The sequence below is a fragment of the Natrix helvetica genome (assembly GCF_964273705.1).
Source record: "Natrix helvetica genome assembly, chromosome: 7".
Classification (NCBI taxonomy): Eukaryota; Metazoa; Chordata; class Lepidosauria; order Squamata; family Natricidae; genus Natrix; species Natrix helvetica.
In genome coordinates this window covers 51,698,954-51,720,200 of record NC_138558.1, presented here as the reverse complement: position 1 = coordinate 51,720,200, position 21,247 = coordinate 51,698,954, and the positions used below count along the sequence as shown (strand labels likewise).

General features: G+C 40.7%; 1 protein-coding gene across 4 annotated transcripts in view; it reads right to left on the bottom strand.

The window, feature by feature from the left end:
* The window catches only part of NEK1 (NIMA related kinase 1), a 91,897-nt gene that overhangs the window by 51,241 nt on the left and 19,409 nt on the right, over positions 1–21,247 (bottom strand). For 3 of the 4 annotated variants that reach the window (XM_081959395.1, XM_081959397.1, XM_081959396.1), the window contains 5 exons: positions 21,057–21,104; positions 20,890–20,964; positions 20,625–20,797; positions 20,409–20,540; positions 4,812–4,914 (listed from right to left, as the gene is read on the bottom strand). In XM_081959395.1, coding sequence (XP_081815521.1) covers positions 4,812–4,914; positions 20,409–20,540; positions 20,625–20,797; positions 20,890–20,964; positions 21,057–21,104 — 531 coding nt within the window. The remainder of the gene's footprint in view (positions 1–4,811; positions 4,915–20,408; positions 20,541–20,624; positions 20,798–20,889; positions 20,965–21,056; positions 21,105–21,247) is intronic. The other variant, XM_081959398.1, reaches the window with a different exon arrangement.

The following is a 21,247-nucleotide window of genomic DNA, read 5'->3' as shown; positions in this document are numbered from 1 at the left end:
ACTCTCTGCCCTGTCTGCCAATAAGACACACTGGAGACACAGACACACCTAGCTATTTGCGGGATCGCATCCTACCCCACACATCCCTGCGACCAATTCGCTCTCACAGAGAGGGACTCCTCCGGGTACCATCCGCTAAGCAATGCCGGCGGGCGGTGCCCAGGAGTAGGGCCTTCTCTGTGATGGGCCCAACCCTCTGGAACGACCTCCCCCCCGATATTAGAATTACTGCTGATCTCCGCTGCTTCCGTAAGAAACTCAAGACCCACCTGTTCCAATTAGCTGGCCTGGCCCAATCGCAATTACAATCATGATCTAATCCCGACCTTCCTGGCCGATGTTTTAAATTTTCAAATTCTGGGGTATTTTAATTGGTTTTAATTAGTTTTAATCATTAGTTAATTTATGATTATTGTACAGACTTTGTGCTTAATTTGTTTGTCTGGGGTTTTGTATTTTTGTTGTTTACTGTATATTTTATTTCTGTCTGTACACCGCCCCGAGTCCCCTCGGGGAGAGGGGGCGGTTTATAAATTTAATAAACTGAAACTGAAACTGAAACCTGAGGGATCCCTCCCCAGGACTCCTAAGTGCAACCCAGCTTCAACCACAGATGTACAAGTATCAACCAGCACCATAGGAACCTTTTCAAAATGGCTAAACTGGGAAGACTCAATGAGTTCGACATTCGTCATCCGGAACCGTGGAGTTCAACTATCTCCAGGCTAACCAGATCACGGACGACGGCCTAAAGGCGGCAACACTGTTACGTGTTTATGGACAAGCCATGTTTGCTATCGCTGAAAACTTGGTAGCACTGGCAAGCATACAGACAGTGGCCTACACAGACCTCAAGAAAAAATTAAAGGAACATTTTAAGCCTAAACTCTTGGTCATCACTCAACATCACACATTCGAGTAACGAGAATAGAGATCCGGGGAATCTGCAGCAGCGTTTGTGGCAGCCCTTCACCAAGCTTCACGCCAATGTGAGTTCCCTGATCTGGAAGACAGGCTCAGAGACAGGCTCGTTTGCATCCTGCGTAATAGTGAATTACAACAGCATCTATTTGCCAGGGAGAAACTGACTTTCCAAGATGTGTTGAAGGAAGTCATGGCAGAGGAGGCTGCCAGGGGGGCAATGAAGCTCTCTGGCCACCAAAAGTACACACCAGCCCCACAACAATCCACTAACAGACCGCAGAAGGCTCAGAGGAAGCCAGTGAAAGTGATGAAATCAACTGTTTGCAGAGAGAGACACCCAGATGGCCACGCTCTACAGAGCAACCAACTCCTCCACACAGCTGCCCAAACTGTGGGGGACAACATGAAAGAGCAGAGTTCAGATTCCGCATGGCTATATGCCATGCTTGTGGAAAGCAAGGGAACATTGCCAGTTTGCAGAGGTCATTAGTGGGAAAAGAAACCTGCGACACAGCAGCACAAGTGGAAAGGGCCCCCAGGACAGAACAGAGTTGAATATTGCTCAGGAAGGTGAAGCATGCAATGCACAGGGGCCCAAAGCCCCATCAAAGAAAAAATAAAACCCCAAGGGGTCCCATGCTCAATGGAGCTTGATACTGGATCGGCCCTGTCCATTATATCATCCATGACTTTCGACCACATCTGCAAAAGTAGCCGACAGTGAGTCCCACTCAAATCAAACTTGGTGCTAATAGATTTTCAGAGTTGCCATGTTCCTGTAAGGGGCGAAGCTGCTATTAGGGTACAATTGAGAGAGTTTGAGGGTCCCCTCAATGTAGTGGTCATGGAGGGGCTGCACACCAGCCTCCTAGGACTGGAGTGGTTCGAGGCCCTGGGCATCAGAGTAGCGGGCATTCATCAAACCCAAATAGCCAATCTAGAAGCGGTATGCTAACAATATGCTGACGTATTCAGCATTGAGATGGGACAATACAAAGGGGCACCCATTTCACTCAACTTCTATCCAGCAGTAACTCCAATCCGATTAAAACCACGCAGGGTTCCCTTTGCATTGAAGCCCAAAATTGATGCGGAACTAGACAAAGCTGGTTCAGCAGGGAGTGCGCCAACCTGTGGACTGTAGCAGTTGGGAGACTCCCATAGTGACCCCAGTTAAGCCTAACAGGGATGTTCGCATCTGTGCAGACTACAGGTGCACCATAAATAGGGCACTATAGCAGCATTCTTAGTCTGTACCAGTAGTAAGCCACATCGTCGCCTCACTCCAGGAAGACCGAATCTTCACTAAGCTAGACCTCATCCAGGCCTACTAGCAGCTGCCAGTGGCCAGCACTACCGCAGAGGCACAGACAATAGTCATACACAGAGGTACATTCTGAGTGCGCCGTTTGCAGTTTGGGGTAAGCGTAGCACCAGGGTTGTTCCAAAATATTATGGAATGAACACTGGAGAACGTTCCCAGATCTGCCCATACGTTGATGACGTCCTGATCACAGGGAAATCAGTGGCAATCCTAGTGGAATGCTTCTGTGTACCACTCCCAACGTTTCCACGGGGCAGGCCTGAAACTAAAGAAGGAAAAGTGCCAGATCGGCATTGAATCCTAGGTTTCTGAATCGATGCTGCCAGACTCCACCGATCTGAAGCTAAGCTAAAGGCAATTCAGCAAGCCCCCAAAACAAAATCCAAGGGGGAGCTTCAAGCATTCCGCAACTTGCTCAATTTCTACCACTCATTCTGGCAGAACCGCTACACCGCCTTCTGGACAAAACAGCACCCTGGATCTGATTGAGCATACCAGATCCAGGACAAAGCGTTCAAGGCGGTAAAATCATTGCTATCCTTCGACTCCGTCCTAGCTAATTTCAATGAAAACCTACCAATAACACTAGCCTGTGATGCTTCGCCATATGGCATTGGGGCAGTACTAAGCCACAGGATGCCAAGTGGTAGAGAGGCCCCCATTGCATATTATTTTAGAACGTTATCATTGACTGAAAGGAACTATGCCCAGAAAGACAAGGAACCCTCGCCATGGTGGCTGGTGTTAAGAAGTTCCACAACTTCTTATATGGATGAACCTTCACCATTCTTACCGACCACAAAGCTTTGCTCGGTCCCTTTACAGCCGACAGACACCACCAGTGCTGTCACTGAGAATGCTACGATGGTCCATTTTCATGGCTGCATGCTCATATCGGCTAGTCCACAAGACAGGCAAGGAAATGGGTAAAGCCAATGCTCTTAGCTGATTGCCTCTACCACAGATTGAGCCGGATCCAGCCCCAGCTGATCGTATTCTGGCAATCCAGGATTTGCCTGAAGCACCCCTACATGCAGGAGACATTGCAGCTGAAACAGTCACAGATAAAACGCTTAGCCGCATCCTCAACTGGATGTTAAGGGGATGGCCAGAGGTCCGGCCAGGCCCTGAGTTCCAGCATTACGCTTTGAGAAAAAATGAACTGTCGGCCCACAAGAGATGTGTGCTTTGGGGCAGCAGGGTCATCAGTCCACCCACTCTTCACTCCAAGGTGCTGGATTCCCTACATGAGGGGCACCCAGGAATTGTTTGGATGAAGGCTCTAGCCAGGAGCTACTTGTGGTGGCCAGGCCTGGACAAAGACATTGAGAATCAAGTAAGGAGTTGCCAGGCCTGCCAAGAAACTGAATTGGAGATGCCACAAGCACCAGTGCACCACTGGGAGACCACACGCCCCCATGGTCTCGCGTGCACATTGACTTTGTAGGGGACAGTTATTCCAAGTGGTTGGAAGTTGCACCGGTCTCATCAATGACAATGACCAGAATCATCCGAGAGTTGTGCCAGCTGTTTGCCACACATGGCCTGCCAGATGTGACCGTGTCCAACAACGGGGCACAATTCACAGCAGAAGAGTTTCAGTCATTCCTCAACACTAACATGATACGGCACGTAACATCTGCTCCATTTCACCCCACAACCAACGGTCAGGCCAAATGAATGGTCAGGATACAAAAGAGGTGCTCAAGCGGATGATGAATGGGGACTGGAATCACCGCCTTTGAACTTCCTCCTGTGTCAACACATGACTCCCTGTACAGCAACAGGTCGAAGCCTAGCTGAGCAAGAGCACTGTAGTTTTTCAATAATAAAATTAATCCTCCAAAATACAGCTTGCCTAATAATCGTGCACACAGTGTATAGTAAGAAGCTATGGTTTTCATGTGAACAGCCCAATGATTATATAATTATATATAAAACCTATATCATAAAATAGTAAAACATGTTAATTAGAACAAAGCTTTACTTTGGAATAATTTGTTTTAGGTGTATTAAAGAAAGCCAAGATCCATATATATTGAAGGATTTCTTTTTTCTACTTTAATTCTCCATTGCTACCTTAAGTCTTAGAGTATAATTTAAAAAGTGATTTAATTAAAAGGCACATTGGGAAAATCAAGAATGCTTGTTTGCCCAAATTTTAAAATTAATTTACAATGCAGTTGGATTAATCATAAGTTAGGAAATTATTCTCAAGGAAATACACACAGACATACATGACTGCATTTTAAAATAAATAGGATTTATAACTATTATTACCATATAAACTGCAAACTACAATCACTTATTATTAAAGAAAATAAAAAGCAAGATGCAAAAGATACAATAAAAATAAAATAATTTCTGATAATAAGTAATATTAAAATAAAAACAATGTTATTTATAATTCATGGGCTGTTTGACCAAGATTCTAAGATACAAAAAATATATTTGTCTTGTCATAAAAATAATTAGATTTAAAAAACAATAGAAGATTGATAACAAAGTTAACATAAAAAAGATACTTCAAATGCCTGCACAGTAGAATGCCACCGTTTCATACCATATGTCCTTCAGCGCGGGCTTTGTTTTGCATGGCTTCTCGCTTCCGTTGCCAGAATTCTTCAAGTTGTTTGGCTCTTTCTGCAGCTAGCCATCCTTTTTGCCTGAGTATAATATGAAAGTCGAATGTATTAATACATCTTAGTGTATCTATTAAGGAAACAGGAGGAGAGAGTTTTATATATGTGCACGGCCTTGAGTTACTTATAAAAATAGTAGACAGAATATTAGAATTCAAATAAATAAACTATTTCAAACAAATAAACTATTTTAACATGAAATATGAAATTTAATATTAAATTCTATTTATATGAGGAACAGTTACAAATATACAGAAGGAAGTCACTGTGATTGTTAACTGGTTCCATTCAAGTTGGGCTGCTACTTGTTAAGTGCTGATCCTCTATTTTAATTCAGCCTTCTCTGATTAGTGTTGCTCATTGTTCTTGCATTTGATATGTTACATTGTTCATTAACCTGCAGAATTTTCAGCACAAGATATAGCATCTGTTTAAAAAAGTTACTTAGTAGTCAATGCAATACAATTCAGATATAAGAACTAATTTTAGAATATTCATTCAATCAGTCAGTCAGAATAGAGCAGGAAGAGACCTTTGAGGTCTTCAATCCCCTGATCAAGCAGGATACCTTATATCATTTCAGACAAGTGACTGTCTACTGTTAGAACATGTCAAATTTTTCAACTTTCAATTTCCAAAAATAAGATGCTCAAAAGTTGTGAGCTCAAAAGTCCCTTGGGGATTGTAAGGATATTTTGATTACTTTTATATAATTTAGATGTGCTTGGTAAGCAACTACATAAATATTATAACTTTTTAACATTTTTAGTTTGTTTCATTTCAGAGGTTCAGCCATCTTTCTTTTTTTGATAAACATTATTTTGTCTGACACTGTTAATACTGCTGGCCTCGTTTCTTGTGAGAGTGATCTGGCTCCTAAAAAAAGAACAAGATTGGCAACAGTCACTCATATGAGCAATCTACTTGGGACTGGCAGAGACTTGTGCTGTCTGAACTCCCAACATTGCGAGACATTCTCAGATATGGCCTACGGTTGAGAGAATAAAGTAGTGATGATGATAGAAACTATACAGTAGCCAGTCTTGCAAGAGGCATACTGTAGATCTAAAAGTGCTTGAAAAATGGGAAGGGGCAAACAGTTCTTTTGTGATACCTGCTGTAAATTCATGAGTGACAATCTTGAACAAGATCCAAGAGAGCTGAGATCAAGCCAAAAACATATCTAGAGGAAAGTTAGATGTCAAAAAAACGTTCACTGTGAAACTGTTTGACATTCTCAACTGCAAGTGTCAAATTGTTCTGTGTGCCAAGTTCGGCTGCCCTGTTGGCTGCAAAAAAGAAGTTCACATTAACTGTACCTGCCCTAAGGAGATGAAGATACCATTGAAGGAAGATTGTTTCTTTTGGTTCACACCAGATTGGTTTGCTAGATTGTCTGAGCAGAAACAACTACTCAAAAGGCAAAAGTGGCAAGACTATGAGAGACAAAGGCACACTAAATATAAGCAGAGATGTATTCCAGACATTTTGATACTGACAAATGAAGATATTATCTCTTATGATGAAAATGAAAGACAGATGAGTGATGATGAAGATTAATGTGATGGAAGTTATGTAGAGGCCTTTGACCAAACACACATGCCCTCTACTTCAAAAGAAAAGACAGAACACAATAGATTAGAAATAAATGTCGCTATGCAGAGCATAAGATATGGCGTTGGACTATGTGCCATTGCTGCCATAACCACAGTCGACTTTATAGATGCTAGTTTGACCACCGAAGAAGACAAAAAACTTGTAGTTGACCACAATAAAATCAAGAGAGCCCAGGGAAAAATTCTAAAATCCCTAGATCAAGAATTTGATGAGCTTTGTAAGAAGGGCGAAAGAATGCATCTTTGACGGCTATGTAGATGCAACTAAAGTTATGCTGAAAGCAAACAATTCAAAACAATTCCCCAATACCATCAAAGAAGATTATTCCACATGCAGTGAGCCATGTGGAAGATATCTTTATCATTTCATTCCAGAGAAAGGCTCACAAACAGGAAAATCTGCTCAAGTGATTGCAGATAATCTGGTATATTTCATGAAGAAAAAAGGCATTGACAAAAGCTTGAGGGCCATTGAAGGAGATTCTACCAATAATAATAATAATAATAAATATTTATTTCTTAGCCGCACCCTCTCCCGAAGGACTCGGGGCGGCGTACAACGAAACATAGGAAATAAATATATCGACATACATATAACAAAACATATACCAAGAGATATATACGACATATACAAGGAGGAGGTGAACTGATAGATAAAAACAAGTAAAAACACAATGTTTAAAAACCCCTAAATAAATTGAATGCAATTAAAATACCCCAAATAAAAAACCCGTCAGGAGCGATATAGTTGGATCAAAGTTGAGCCAGGCCAGCAACTTGAAAAAGGTGGGTCTTGAGCTTTACACGAAAGGAACGGAGGTCAGAGGTATTCCTAATATCCGGGGGGAGGTCATTCCACAGGGCTGGGCCCGCCACAGAGAAGGCTCTACTCCTAGGCGCCGCCCCTCGACACTGTCTGGTGGACGGCACCTGGAGGAGGCCCTCTCTGTGCGAGCGGATTGGTCGCAGGGATGTATGGGGCAGAATACGATCCCGCAAGCCATGGAGCGCTTTAAAGATTGTTATCAAAACCTTGAAACGCACCCGATAGACCACAGGAAGCCAGTGCAGCTCGCTCAGGAATGGTGTCACATGGGAGTACCTAGTACTCCCCATAATTACCCGCACGGCTGCGTTCTGGACCAACTGTAGCCTCCGGGTGCATTTCAAGGGAAGCCCCATGTAGAGAGCGTTACAGTAGTCCAAGCGAGACGTCACCAGCGCATGCGTGACTGTGCGTAAGGCGTCCCGGTCCAGTAGGGGGCGCAATTGGCGCACCAGGCGAACCTGGTGGAACGCCCCCCTTGCCACGGCTGTCACATGGTCATCCATGGACAGCCGGGCATCCAGGAGGACGCCCAAATTGCGCGCCCGCTCCACGGGGGCAAGTTGAATGCCCCCGATGGCCAATGATGGAATTAATTGGCTGAACCGGGGAGCCGGTACCCACAGCCACTCCATCTTGGAGGGGTTGAGTTTGAGTCGGTTGTCATCCATCCAGATCCGTATGGCTTCCACACACCGGGACATCACTTCGATGGCCTCGTTGGGGTGGTTCGGGGTGGAAAAGTACAGCTGAGTATCATCAGCGTACAGATGGTATCCCACCCCGAAACCACGGATGATCTCACCCAGTTAATACTGGCTGTTAATACAGTATTAATGTTAATACTGGCTCTGAAGGTGCTGCCATGGACTGGGTAGGTGGTCAAGCTTGACTGGAAGTTGATCTAATTGTTGTGTTCGTTTCACTGAGCGACAGTGTTGTAAAGTATCTCTCTACTGATAAAGTGTATACATATAGGATCACACAGGCAATAAGGACAGGAGAATTTCCCACAGATCTGGCTCTTGTGGAAATTGGTCCCATAAGACATTCATGCTGGTTGACAACTGCAAATAGGCTGTCGAATATGGGTTTCAAAACATGGCTTTAAAGCCAAAACTCTGCAAAACCTAAGAATGGGAGTGGAATACATCGTTGGGGGCCCCTGGCCTTGTTGATTCGACATTAAAGCAAAACATTCCTGCATTGAAGGCATGTGTTGTTCCAGTTGCAGCAAGTCAGACTGCAAAAGAAGGCTGTAGTACATGCTGTTTTGCCAACCTTTCAGTGCTCAACATGGCATGCTTTCAGTGAAATGATAATCCAGACACTCTTGTGTTCAGATGATATTCAAGAGAGGAGAGCTGGTTTGCAAAGGTTCGTTGACTTGAGGGGTGCAGATGATGACGCGCTAGGATATTTTTCTGTATGTGCTAGAAAAACACCTTTAATCAATGACAGAGCACCCACTCTGCTGGAGCTGATTGACTGGTCTGAAGGTATATATGAACCACCTTTGACGTCCAAACTTACTATAGCAGAAATAAAGAAGTTCATTGACGAACAAATGCAAGTACCACAGTGGCCCTGTCATGCCTAATCAATAGAGAGATGTGTGAAACAGCAAGCAGAGTATATACATGTGAGAAACATGAGGGTTTATATCAGAGGCTAAGAAACAAGTCAGCGGCTAATGTCAAAGAACAAATCAAAACAAGACTTGATGAAACTTGGCTAAATATTTTTGTAACTCAGATTACTTTGTGATGCTAATTTTTGAAGTACGTGGTGTAATTTTGAGAAGATCAAGTTAACAGTATTTGGGTTACAAGAAACTTTTGTGGAGTATATGATCAGACATGGATTTACCACACCAAGCGAAATGTTGTGCAATACAAAAATAACAGCATATTTGAATTCTTGTTGTAAAAACACATTTTTAGAACCCCTCAGTGAAAAAGAATTGCAAATTAATTTTCACTCCATTAAATGACATGTCCTAGTTGCCAATTTCTTCCTAAAAATCTCCAGTGATGAAGCACCCACCACTACTGAAAGCAGGCTGTTCCACTGTTTAATTGTTCTGTTAGGAAGTTTCTTAATTCCAGGTTGCTTCTCTTCTTGATTAGTTCCTATCCATTGTTTCTTGTCTTGCCCTCTGGTGCTTTTGAAAATAAATTAACCCCCCTCTTTCTGGCAACCTCTCAAATACTGGAATATTGCTATCATGTCCCTCCTAATCTTTCTTTTCTTTTCTAGTCGAACCCAAATTCTGCAACCATTCTTTGTAAGTTTTTGTCTCCAGGCCTTTAATCATGTTAGTTGCTCTTCTTTGCATTTTTTCCAAACTCTCAACATCCTTTTTGTAATGTGGTGACCAAAACTATATTCCAGGTGTGGCCTTACTAAGGCTTTATAAAGTAGAACTAATATTTCACATAATTTTGATTCTCTGCCTGTTTATACAACCAAGGATTGTATTAGCTTGTTTGGCTACTGCCGCACTGTCGGCTCATAGTTAAGCCTAGGACTCCAAGGTCCCTCTCAGAGTTACTGTTTTGGAGCCAGGTTTCACCTAATCTGGTTTACCTTTGGTTTTTCCTGCCTATGTGTAAAACCTTGCTTTTCTCCACATTAAATTTCATTTTGTGGGAAAGAGCCCATTGCTGGATCCTGAACTTGTCTTCTGGCATGTTGGCTTTTCCTGCTAAATTAGTGTCATCTGCAAATTTGATGAGTTCCCCTTGTATTCCCTCATCTAAGTCACTTATGAAGATATTGAAGAGTACTGGGTCGAAGACGGAAGCTTGTGGTACCCCACTGCTTACTTCCCTGCATGTAGATGTAGTACCATTAAGGATCACTCGTTGCGTATGGTTTGCCAGCCAATTACAAATCCATCTGATGCTGCTGCTGTCTATCCCACATTTTTCTAGCTTACCAAGGAGTAGGTTGTGGTATACTTTGTTGAATGCCTTACTGAAGTCTAAGTCCACAACATTTTGCTGATCTACTAATTTAGTCACTTTGTCAAAGAATAAAATAAGTTTGGTTTGGCATGATTTTTAACAAACCTATGCTAGCTTTTAGTTATAACTTTTATTTGTTTCTAGATGTTTGCAGATCTATTTTTTGATTGCTAGAGTGTGAACATGAGTATATTCCCAGGTGTTGATGTTAGGCTAATTGGTCTGTAATTTCCTGAGTCAGTTTTTTTTCCTCCTTTTTTGAAGATGGGAACCACATTAGCTCTTTTCCAATCCTCAAGTAATTCCCCGATGTTCCAGGATTTTTGAAAGATGGTTCCCAATGGTTCTGAGATAACATTTGCCAGCTCTAGGATGTAATATGTCAGGTCCCAGTGATTTATATTCATCAAGCTCAGATAGGTGTTCTCTAACCATTTTCTTGCTTATTTTTATTTCTAGTCTGTCTTTTAGTTATGTTTTTGGTAGGTTGGGCTATAAGATTTTTTTTTTTTGCATGAAGACTGATATAAAGAATGAGTTACACAATTCTGCTTTATCTCTGCTGTTATTTCCTTGCCATTTTCTCTCTTAAGTGAATCTGTTTCCTTGACCTTTTTCTTATTTATATGTTGAAAGAAACTCTTTCTTTTATTATCTTTGACTTTTGTTGCAAGTCTTTGTTTGTTCTGAGCCTTTTCTTTCCTGATTTGAAGATTTGGGCTATCTGCTGATACTCTGTCTTACCACGTTTCCCCAAAAATAAGACCTATCCCAAAAATAATCCCTAGGATGTTTTCTGTGCTTGCACCCAAAATAGGCCCTATTTAAGCACCTGGCAGCCACCCACTTGCCCATTCTGTCTGGTTGCTTGCAGTGCCGACACGAGGTGAGGGGTGCGTGAAACTGCCCTATGCATATCAGCTTATATCAGAGCCCCCACAGCCAGGCCATCCACGTCCTGTCAACTGCCTAGCAGCAGCGGCAGCCAGTGCAGCAGGAGCCCATGCGGCCACTGGTCCATTCTTTCTGGCACTGGAGTGGCACCAGAGCAGAAGGCCAAGTGACAGAGAGTTGTCCTGCACTGGTTTACCTCAAGGCCCCTGTAGCCAGGCCGTCCGTGCCATGACAATTGCCTCGCCTCATGGCGGTGGCTCTAACAGTCACGTTCCTTGAAGACCTCACATGGCTGTCAGTCCACTTCTGCTTGCTGGTGGCCACAACAGAGACTGCCCAATGCACCAGTACCGTGGCCATGAGATGAGGCGGGCATTGGGGCATGGATGGCCTGGCTGCAAGGCCCCTGAGGTAAGATACTGTGGGGTGTGTGGGGCAGCTTCAGCACCACGCACGGCAGCAGCACTCAAAAGGAACAAGACGTCTCTCGAAAAAAGCCCTTGTGCTTCTTTTAGAGCCCAAAAGAAAATAAGACCAGGTCTTATTTTCAGGGAAACATGGTAGTTATGCATCCCTCTTTCCATTTTTTGTACTTGTCCTTTTTATCTTTCATTTTATTAGAGAGATTTTTGTGCAACCATGCTGATTTCTTCTTGGATTTCATGTTTTTCTGTTTCAGTGGTATTGTGGTGGACTATGCTTTTCCCATGCTTCTTGAGTTGTTTTCCTCTTTAGGAAATTTTATCCATGGAATTTTTCTTAGGCTCCGAGTTCGTTAAAATCAGCTCTTTTGAAGTTTAAGCCACTGGCTGGATTATGTTCTATTGCTTTTGTTTGCATTATATTTCAGTATGACGTGGTCATTCTCACCCAAAGTTCCGGTAACTTCAACTCCCTCTATCATTTAGTAAGAATTAGGTACAGTAGAGCTTTTCCTCTAGTTCTGTCTTTTACCTTTTTGAAGAAAAATGTATCAGGTAGGTTGATTTGATCTCCCACTTGCTGCAGAGTTTGTCTCCCAGTTGATGTCAGGGTAGTTAAAGTCTTCCATTACTACTATGGTATATTTCCTACATACATTTGTTAATTATTTAGCAAAAATTTCATCTAGTTCTTCTACTTGGTTGGATGGCCTGTAGTATACGCTTATAGCAATGTCATTCTTTTTTTCTTTCTTTTATACAGATCCATATGGATTCTAGGTGGTTTTCATCTTTGGTTTTGTGGATATCTGTAGAGATGTAGTGATATTTTATATATACTGCAACCTCACCTCCTCTTTTGTTAGGTGTTTCTTTTGAATTGTATCCTCTCATCAGTACATTCCAGTTATGAGTTTCATCTCAACATGTTTCAGTAATGCCAACTATATCTTACCTACCTTCATGTACTAATACTTGAACTTCACCGTTTGTTCCCTAAACTTTGAGCGCTAGTATATAGCCATTTCAGTCCTTTATCGGTCTTGGGTTATGTTTCTTATATCTCCTACTTTGTATATGGATTTTCCAACCTTTCCATCACTCTCCACTGTGTTTTTCCTTTTTTTCTTCATCTTCTTCCTCTTTGCATCCTACCTCCTTATATGATTGGTTATCTAGTGGTTTTTATTTGGAATTAGATTCTAAAGTTCTTGAAGATTTTTCCCCTGCTCAATTTTAGTTTAAAGTTCTTCTGAGCCAGTAGTTTTCTGAATATATTCTTTCCAGTTCTTGTGAGGTTGACTCCATTCCTTGCCAGCAGCCCTTCATGTAGGTAATGCAGACGATGGTTTAGGAAACCAAAGTTTTCTTAATGACACCAATTTTCAATCCAGTGGTTCGTTTTTAAAATCCTTTGTTCCCTCGTTGGATGTTGGCCTTTTGTTCGAAGTATAGATGAAAACACCACTTGAGCTTTAATTTTCTTCCCTAGCTGTTCGTAATCTCATTGTTTTTAGATTCATTGTCCCCATGTGTAGTAGAAGAGAGGGGTAGTAATCCATGGGGTTGATTATTTTAGTAAGGTTCTCAATTACATGTTTAATTTTTGCTCCATACCTCCCTTTTGACAACATATCTTCCTGGATTGACTGTTTGGGTCTGCAGACTATTGTTTCTGTTCCCCAAAGAACTGAATCCCAATCATCAATATTTGCCTTTTTTTCCTCCGGAAGTCTGGGATACTTTTCTTCCTGCAATAAGAATGCTAGGTTGTGTCTTCTTTTTTGAACCTATTGATAACTGCTCTTTTATATGTGTCTGCATATTTTCTTCCAACGGGAGGTTATGAACGCAATTGTTCAGTTCCAGAGGTTACTGGAATGGGTTAGGGTAGATAGTAGGGGCTTTGCCCAAACTATTTTCAGTCTATCATTGAAACAGTTGAAGAATGGTTTTAACATTACAAACAGGAGAGGGGAAAAAAAGAAAAATTAAAATAGAAAAATGCCCAATGTTATCATGGTCTTCAAAACTAAGAAAACACCAAATAATTGAACATCTCCTAATATTTTAATTTAAAACAATATATAAATTACAGGTAGTCCTCGACTTACAACATTTTATTTTGTGACCAAAGTTACAACGGCACTGAAAAAAATGACTTATGATCATTTTTCATGCATATGATTGTTGCAGGATTCCCATGGTCATGTGATTTACAGTCAGATGTTTGACAACCAACTCAGATTTATGATGATTGCAGTGTCCCAGGGTGATATAATCACCTTTTTCAACCTTCTGACAAAGTTAATGGGGAAACCAGATTTACTTAACAACCGTATTACTGATTTAACAACTGCAGTGATTCACTTAACAAATGTGGCAAAAAAAGTTGTAAAATGGGGCAAAACGTACATAACAAATTTCTCATTCAGTAACATAGATTTTGGGCTCGAATGTGGTTGTAAGTTGAGGACCACCTGTAATTAAGAAAATACTTAGGTTTTTGTTCCCAGAATGATTTCTAATGCAATATACTGTAATGCAGGACAATTAAAACATGAGATCATTGCATTTTGTATAACCAGAGAACAAGTTAAAACAGGGCTGTCAAACTTGTGGCCCGTGGGCAGATTGTGTCATGTGCTGGCCATGCCCACACACGATTTAGCGAAGGGGGGGAAAGTCTGTGACGTCACATGACACTTCCGTGATATGAGTGTGACACCTCTGAGTTAAAAGGTCTCAAATGAAAGTACAAAAATGCAGATCATCTTGCAAGGGACCATGACTCACAAAATAATTAATCAATCCTCTTTTCAGGAGATTGCTTTCACTTTTTACTATGAAGTTGCTGGATGACTTCTTATCCTCTGTTAGGCCTCAAAACATTGGGAGTAGGGTAGACATTGTTAGCAGCATACATTATTTTCTTCTAATATTTTCATGTTTTTTATTCTAGGAAAAACAGGTTCCCATTGTTTTAATATTTCTGGACATTTTAAAACCTCTTTACTTCTCAAACTGATGGATTTCAACTCCCAGTAGGGTAACCAGCATGTCACCCAACAGGAATATGAAGATTAAGAGCTAATCTTTGCATGCATGCATATGCACACACACAAACACACGTCAACTCTGTATGAAGAGACATATCTACTGCACAGAACTATTATTCATTAAAGGTTTTAGACTACAATGAATACTGAATTTTTACACTTGTGAAACTGCTTAGGAGAAATTTAAGTCATTATATGGTGTTTATTATTATTTATTATATTTGACAATTTGACAAGTTATATAATTCTAATAATAGTAATAATACACCTGTTTTGTTGAATTATAATCTTTCATTATTATCTTATTCAATAATTCAATGTTGTTTTCATGCTAGCCAAATTCTACATATCATCCCTTTTACTACAACTAAAATGTTGATAGTCACATTTGTTACATTTTAACAAACATGTATGGTTATACTAATAATACACATATTTATATTAAATTATACTCTTCAATCTTTTGCTTATCAATATTTCTATGTTATTTTTAAAGCCATTAACACTTTATTCAAACAAATTCAAAATTGTCATCATTAAAAGCCTAGGTTTCCTTATTAATAATAATTCATACACCCACACACAAACTAACCCCCCTTCTCTAACTTCCAATCCCATTTTAACTTATCTCACTGTTATTTTAAGGAAATATTCCCAAATATTTTTTATCCATCGTTTTCACCCATTTTGAAGCTTTGATTTTCCATTTCTTAGCTTGTCTCCCATGTTCTTCTCTTGGATCTAGTCTACATGCTTGCATTGCTTGGCCAATCCTATGAAATATTTATCCCTTCTCTATCTTATTCCATTGTCTAAGTTTCAAATTATTTACTCTTACCCCTGTTTCTCTCCCAAGAAAATCTTCCTGTATTTCTATTTCCTGTTTAATTTCCATTAAAATACTCTCCTCTTAGTTTATTTCATCAATCATTCTTATTTTAATTTTTATCTCCTTTTGTCATCTTCTTGCTTGTTGTTTCCTCTGTTCAGTTTTTTCAGCTGCTCTTTCAGTTGACTCCTCCTCTTCATGAGCATCCTGGTTTCTCCTTGTCTTTTGTGCTTTAATTTCCAGATTTTCATCTATGCTCTGCATTTTATTTAAAATCTCCTCACATCCTCGTCAAGGTGTCTTTAAAGTCCAGGATTAACGACGCAATTTCTTCCTGGATTCCACTCATTTTTTCCTTTTTCTTTTCTTTTTGTCTAACAGTCCAACAATCTAATTTTCAATTTTCAAAGTCACTTCTCAAGTGATTCAATATTCACTGTCCAAGAGATTTTGTATCCCAAAATCTGTTCTTCTAAGTAGCCCAAAAATGAAATCTTCATAAATCCCTCTGCCAGTTCAGTCTTATTTTGAAGCTTTTAGGGGTCTTTTTAGTATTTAGGTTTTCTTCATCTCACACTTAAATTTCCACAACCAAGTCTTTCCAGGATTTGGGGGGTATGTTGTACCTTCCTTTATCAACAGTTGGCACTCTTAAATCAGCTTTCAAATCAGCTTTCTTCTTTATACAAATTTACTATAATACTCCAAAATTTAAATGTGGTATTAGCTTTTATATAAATAGTTCCAGCATTTTAAAATGCCTTTCCAACACCCAACTTCAATCTTCTGTATTTTAGCAAGTTTTTTATTTTCTTCCTTTAATTCTTTTCTCTTCCGTTCTAAGATTTTACTCAAAAATAGCTCGGTCGCCGGCACTTTAAAAGTAATTAGGAGTCTTTCTTTCCTGAATATTCTTTTGGGGTTACACTTTGAATTAAAAAGAATTCTTCTCACCCAGTTCCAAACACTGCTCCAGCATACTTCTTGGATGTTAAGCTGGCGCCAGCTTTGTGACAGCCATCTTAGGCTGTCTCTTCTCTTGATGTGGCATAGAAGAAAAATGCCCCAGGGCTCTGCAGGGGAATTGCGATCTCCCCCGGAACCTCACAGGACACTTAGCTTCACCCCCCACCCCCAGGGTTTTTTGGCTTTTTAAAAAAGCCCACGAAGAAGCAGAAGCCAGGGGAGGGGACAAGGAGCCCGTTCTCCTGCAGCTGCTAGACATCGGGACGTCACTTCCTCCATGGTGTTTATTATTAACATATTAAAAACTAGTTAGAAATATACCATAGGACATTAAGATATAATGAAAAAGAAGTTTCAAAATTAAAACCAGCAACATTCGATGTACGCAAATAAAAACCTATGGTCCTAAGAATCTCATCCTAATAACATCTCCCTCTGCCACAAAGCCCAATGTGAAGCCAGAGGGGGAAAAGGAGCTAGCCTGACTTTCCAAGACAATTATATGAGTTCTATGGTAAAAAGAAATATAAATACTAGACTAAAAGAAAGGAGCTCTCTCCATTAGATGCATTTTGAATAATTTAAAATGGAATATATTACACTTGCATTATTGGAAATTAGCAATTGAGCATAGCATTACTTATAAACGTGTTTTGTCTTTAATTATATCACATACTACACATTTTGACATTTTAGCAGCATTGTAAAAGATAAAAGGGAGGTGGGACCGTTCTACCAATAATATTCATTTCATTGATGAACTCACCAAACTGAATTTAATCCAGTGAAATTTAGTTTTTACAAGAGTTTATTTTCAATGGTTAATTAACCATAATCAGCAATACTATTAACTAATAAGACTGGGTAATATTGGGTAAGGTTTAAAAACTTCTATACTAGCTGCTTGGGGAAAAAAATCTTCCCATGATTCCTTCACAAGTGGTTAGGGTTGTTCTTGTATATCTATATAGTACTAAAAGCATTGGGTGAAACAATGCATCATAGTGCAATAACCTTTGAGCCAATGTACCTTAAAAGGGCTAATTTATAAAAAATCTGGGACCCGTGTCCCCCATGGGGTTGAAACTTGGCAAATTTGTGATTGTTTCATTGCTGCCCCAGGGCTACCCAGAGGTTCTGTGGACTACTACTACCCTAGCCCTTTGAAGGTTGAGTAGACTTGCTCTTCCTTTACTTTCTGGAGATCAGGGAGACTGCTCCTGCCCCAGCCTTCTGGAGGCTATGCAGACCAATCCCACAATCAAATATTGGAGTGAAGTCACAGTCAAGCTGGAAGGAAATTGGAAGTTTCCCACTTTTACTCTTTCCCCTTAGTCATCCTGTTTCTTTTTAAGTAAATATCTCTGAAACAATAACCCAGTGGTTCTTGGGTGTCTACTAATCTTTTAAAGATTTTTTAAAATCCTTTCATATCTGAGATGAGGCCCATGGTCACTAAAATTTGGATGATTTACTGCCATTTCTAAAATACATACCTTAGTAGACTAGTAAGCATATAAACAAATGTAAGATGAAGTGAGATTCTTTGTATTTTTTGATATTTTCAGTGTTTCATATTATGTTTTAATAATACTTTAGATATTATTGTTTTATTAATGCTATTTTGTTAATAATTTTAAGATAATTTTACGGTACCCTGCTGCTTTCAGATACTAACCTTGCTACAACATCCAATGTTGCCAATGTTGAGCAGCACTCAAAATTCGTCACATAATCACCAGTGTTATAAACTATGCTTAATGAACACCTCCTTTGCTATATTAGAGAGATTGGTAACTTGATATAGTCTTCCACATACTTATTATGTTCCCCTACACCTATAAAACATACTGTATTTTTAGTGTATAAGGAGCACTTCCCCCCACCCCCAAAGTTGGTGGAAACATCTATGTGTCTTATAGAGCAAATATTGCCAAAGCCCCGCCCACCCGCCATCCTTCAGCCTGCCTCTAGCAATTTGCCTCCTTACAGCAAACAGCAAGGTCAGCCTGATTTAGCATGAGAAGCTGATTGGCGGTTGGATCGGCCTCCCGAAATACTGCCTATCAGCTGTTCCAGGGATCACCACCGGCCATCCCCGCTGCCACCTTTTGCCACCTCGTGCCTTATTTTCGGCCTCTGTGCACCCCATTTTTGGCCTGTTCCAGGCAGCAGGGATAGGTGGCGGCGATACCCACCACCTCAAAGAAGCAAAAAATGGAGCGCACAGAGTCCGAAAATGGGGCACAAGGAGGCAATAGGTGGCAGTGGCGATAGGAGCCGATGGCAATCCCCGCAGCTTGGAAAATCTGATAGGCTTTATTCTGGCTGTACTGAAGCTGACCAGGCTGTTTGCTGCAAGGAGGCAAATTGCTGGGAGGCAGAAGCAGATCTTTTTTCTTATTTTCCTCTCCAAAAGCTAGGTGCGTCTTATAGTCAGGAGCATCTTATAGTCTGAAAAATAATGGTACCTATCCTTTCTTTTAGATTGTTTTTCTATATACCTGTTCTGTCTGTGAGGGCTGCCTCATTCCAAGCCGAATCCTGGCTAAGTAGCCTAAACTTGTGGATGTATTCCTGCAAGGAACCCTGGCCCTGCTTCAGAGTCTTCAGACATCTGGTAGCCGTCTCCGTCTTAATGGGGTCCTCATACATTAACCTGAGGTGGTCACAGAACCCCCTGAAGTCATCCAGCAAAGGGCTAGCCAGGACCAGCAGTGGGGTAGCCCAATGAGCTGCGGAGCTAGAGAGCAGGCTAATCATAAACCCCACTTTATCTCGGTAAGTGGACAAATCCTCTGCTCTCAAGCTGATAAACATCTGGCATTTTCCCCAAAAAGCCAAAAACATGGCTTGGTTGCCATTGAATTTATCAGGCACTGCAACCAGGCATTTCCTCTGAGGTGGGGGTGGAGCAGCGTGAACTTGGAGCTGAGCCACCTGGATAGCCAGCAAAGCTGCCTGTTGCGTGAGCTGGGCGTTTTCGGCACAAAGCTGCTCCATTTTAGATTATATGTAAATCTGCTTTAAAAGGCAGGAAACATACTGTTCTGTCCTAAGCATCTAAATTATACTGATGCCAGCTTGGCTGTCTGCCATGACTAAGGAGGGAGATAAGCCACCACTTGGCTAGGAGCCCAGTAAAATTATCTCTATGAAAAACAAGACTCACGGAACTCACGGAATTCTTCAAACTTTAAACTGATGTTTCCTGCAAAATTGTCCTCCCGTCGCTCCACCTATAAGCTCTCTGGGAGGGGCCAATCAGTAGCCACTTGTTTCCTATTTCCTTCTATGAGCTTGTTTCCAAAGCTGCTCCCTCCTCCTATCAGCTCTACGCATCCTCACGTCAGGGACAACCTCTCTCTGTTCCTCCTCACTGCTCCCTGACTCAGACGCCACCTGGTGGCCAACAGGCCTCTCCAGTCCCTGCTCTGACTCCGAACACCCCCCAGAGTCTTCCTCAGCCTCCAGGGCAGTCCCATAGTGTTCATCGCTGTGAGATTCCACCAACAGTTCAGCTGGCCGCTGCTGGGCCACAACAATACCAGTACTTTGTTTTTAATTCATGTATCTTTTATATCTTCTAGCTTTTTATAATTTTTTAATATAGTTTTATTCTGATCTTTTCTCTGTGCTTTTTGAATTACTGTACTCCACCTGTTTATGCTGTTTTAAGGTCGTAATAAAGATTTGATAGTAGGCTGCCCACCTGAATTTTGCGTTGCTTCACAAAAGATAATAATAATGTTGAAATGTAATGTAAAAGTTGTAGTTTAATGTGTGAAACAGAGCATGGTATCTTTAGAAACAATGTGTGAAGTATAACTAATTAATGAACGTCTTTCAGGTATCCCTTTGAGCCCTCATGTCTGTGATTCTCAGTACATTAAGTGTTTCGTCATCTACACACACAGGATATGTATCATTACTCAACCTGTTTGCATTGGCTTGTCTAGAGACCTTCTCCAATCTTTCCATTCCTTTCCTAATAGCATCTGCATCAGATGAATGATGGTAAGCTGCAGGCCCATTATGAATTCCTGCATGAACTCCAGGTGGAGATCCTCTGTAGATAAATATGCACAGTAATTTTCAGTGCCTTAGGCCAGAATTACATGTTATGCTTTTTTTAAAATGAAGGTAGACATACCTTTGACTAGGCTCTAGACCAGGCTTTTCGTTCAACTTTATAGCTTTTCCTTCTATTTTAGGATTTTCTTTTTGTTGCTGTATCTGATCAAAAATAGCATGGTAGTGTTCATATGGTCCTCGACTAGGAACAGGTAAAGGCACAATAGCTCCTCCCCCACCAAAATACTGAGCCTATGAATGTAAAAAGAAGTTCTTGTTTGCTCCTCTTCACATTTGTAAAACTAGAAAAAGTAATTTCATATAGAAAGGTAGGAGACTCCAACCTTGATTTCACTACTTCCACTTATGCTGAGAACATTTCTCCATCCTTGCTCTCTGGCTCTGTTTATTCGTTCCATCTGGAGAAGAGGAGGAAAAATTAAAACTAGACTTTAGAATCCAATGGAAGTTATGAAAACTGAACTTTAATGTTTAAAGTCCAACATTTTACCCTTTCTTTTCCAAGTCTTCTCATTTGCTCAACCTTCATATAACTGATCTAAAAATTAAGGATGAAAATGTTTTTAATTAGCAGCAATCGAACTTATTTAACATCCACAATTAATCATTAATCTAAGTAATCATAAGAATGTTGCCAATTCCTATAATCTGTCAAAAAACAGAAACAAAAACAGAAATAGC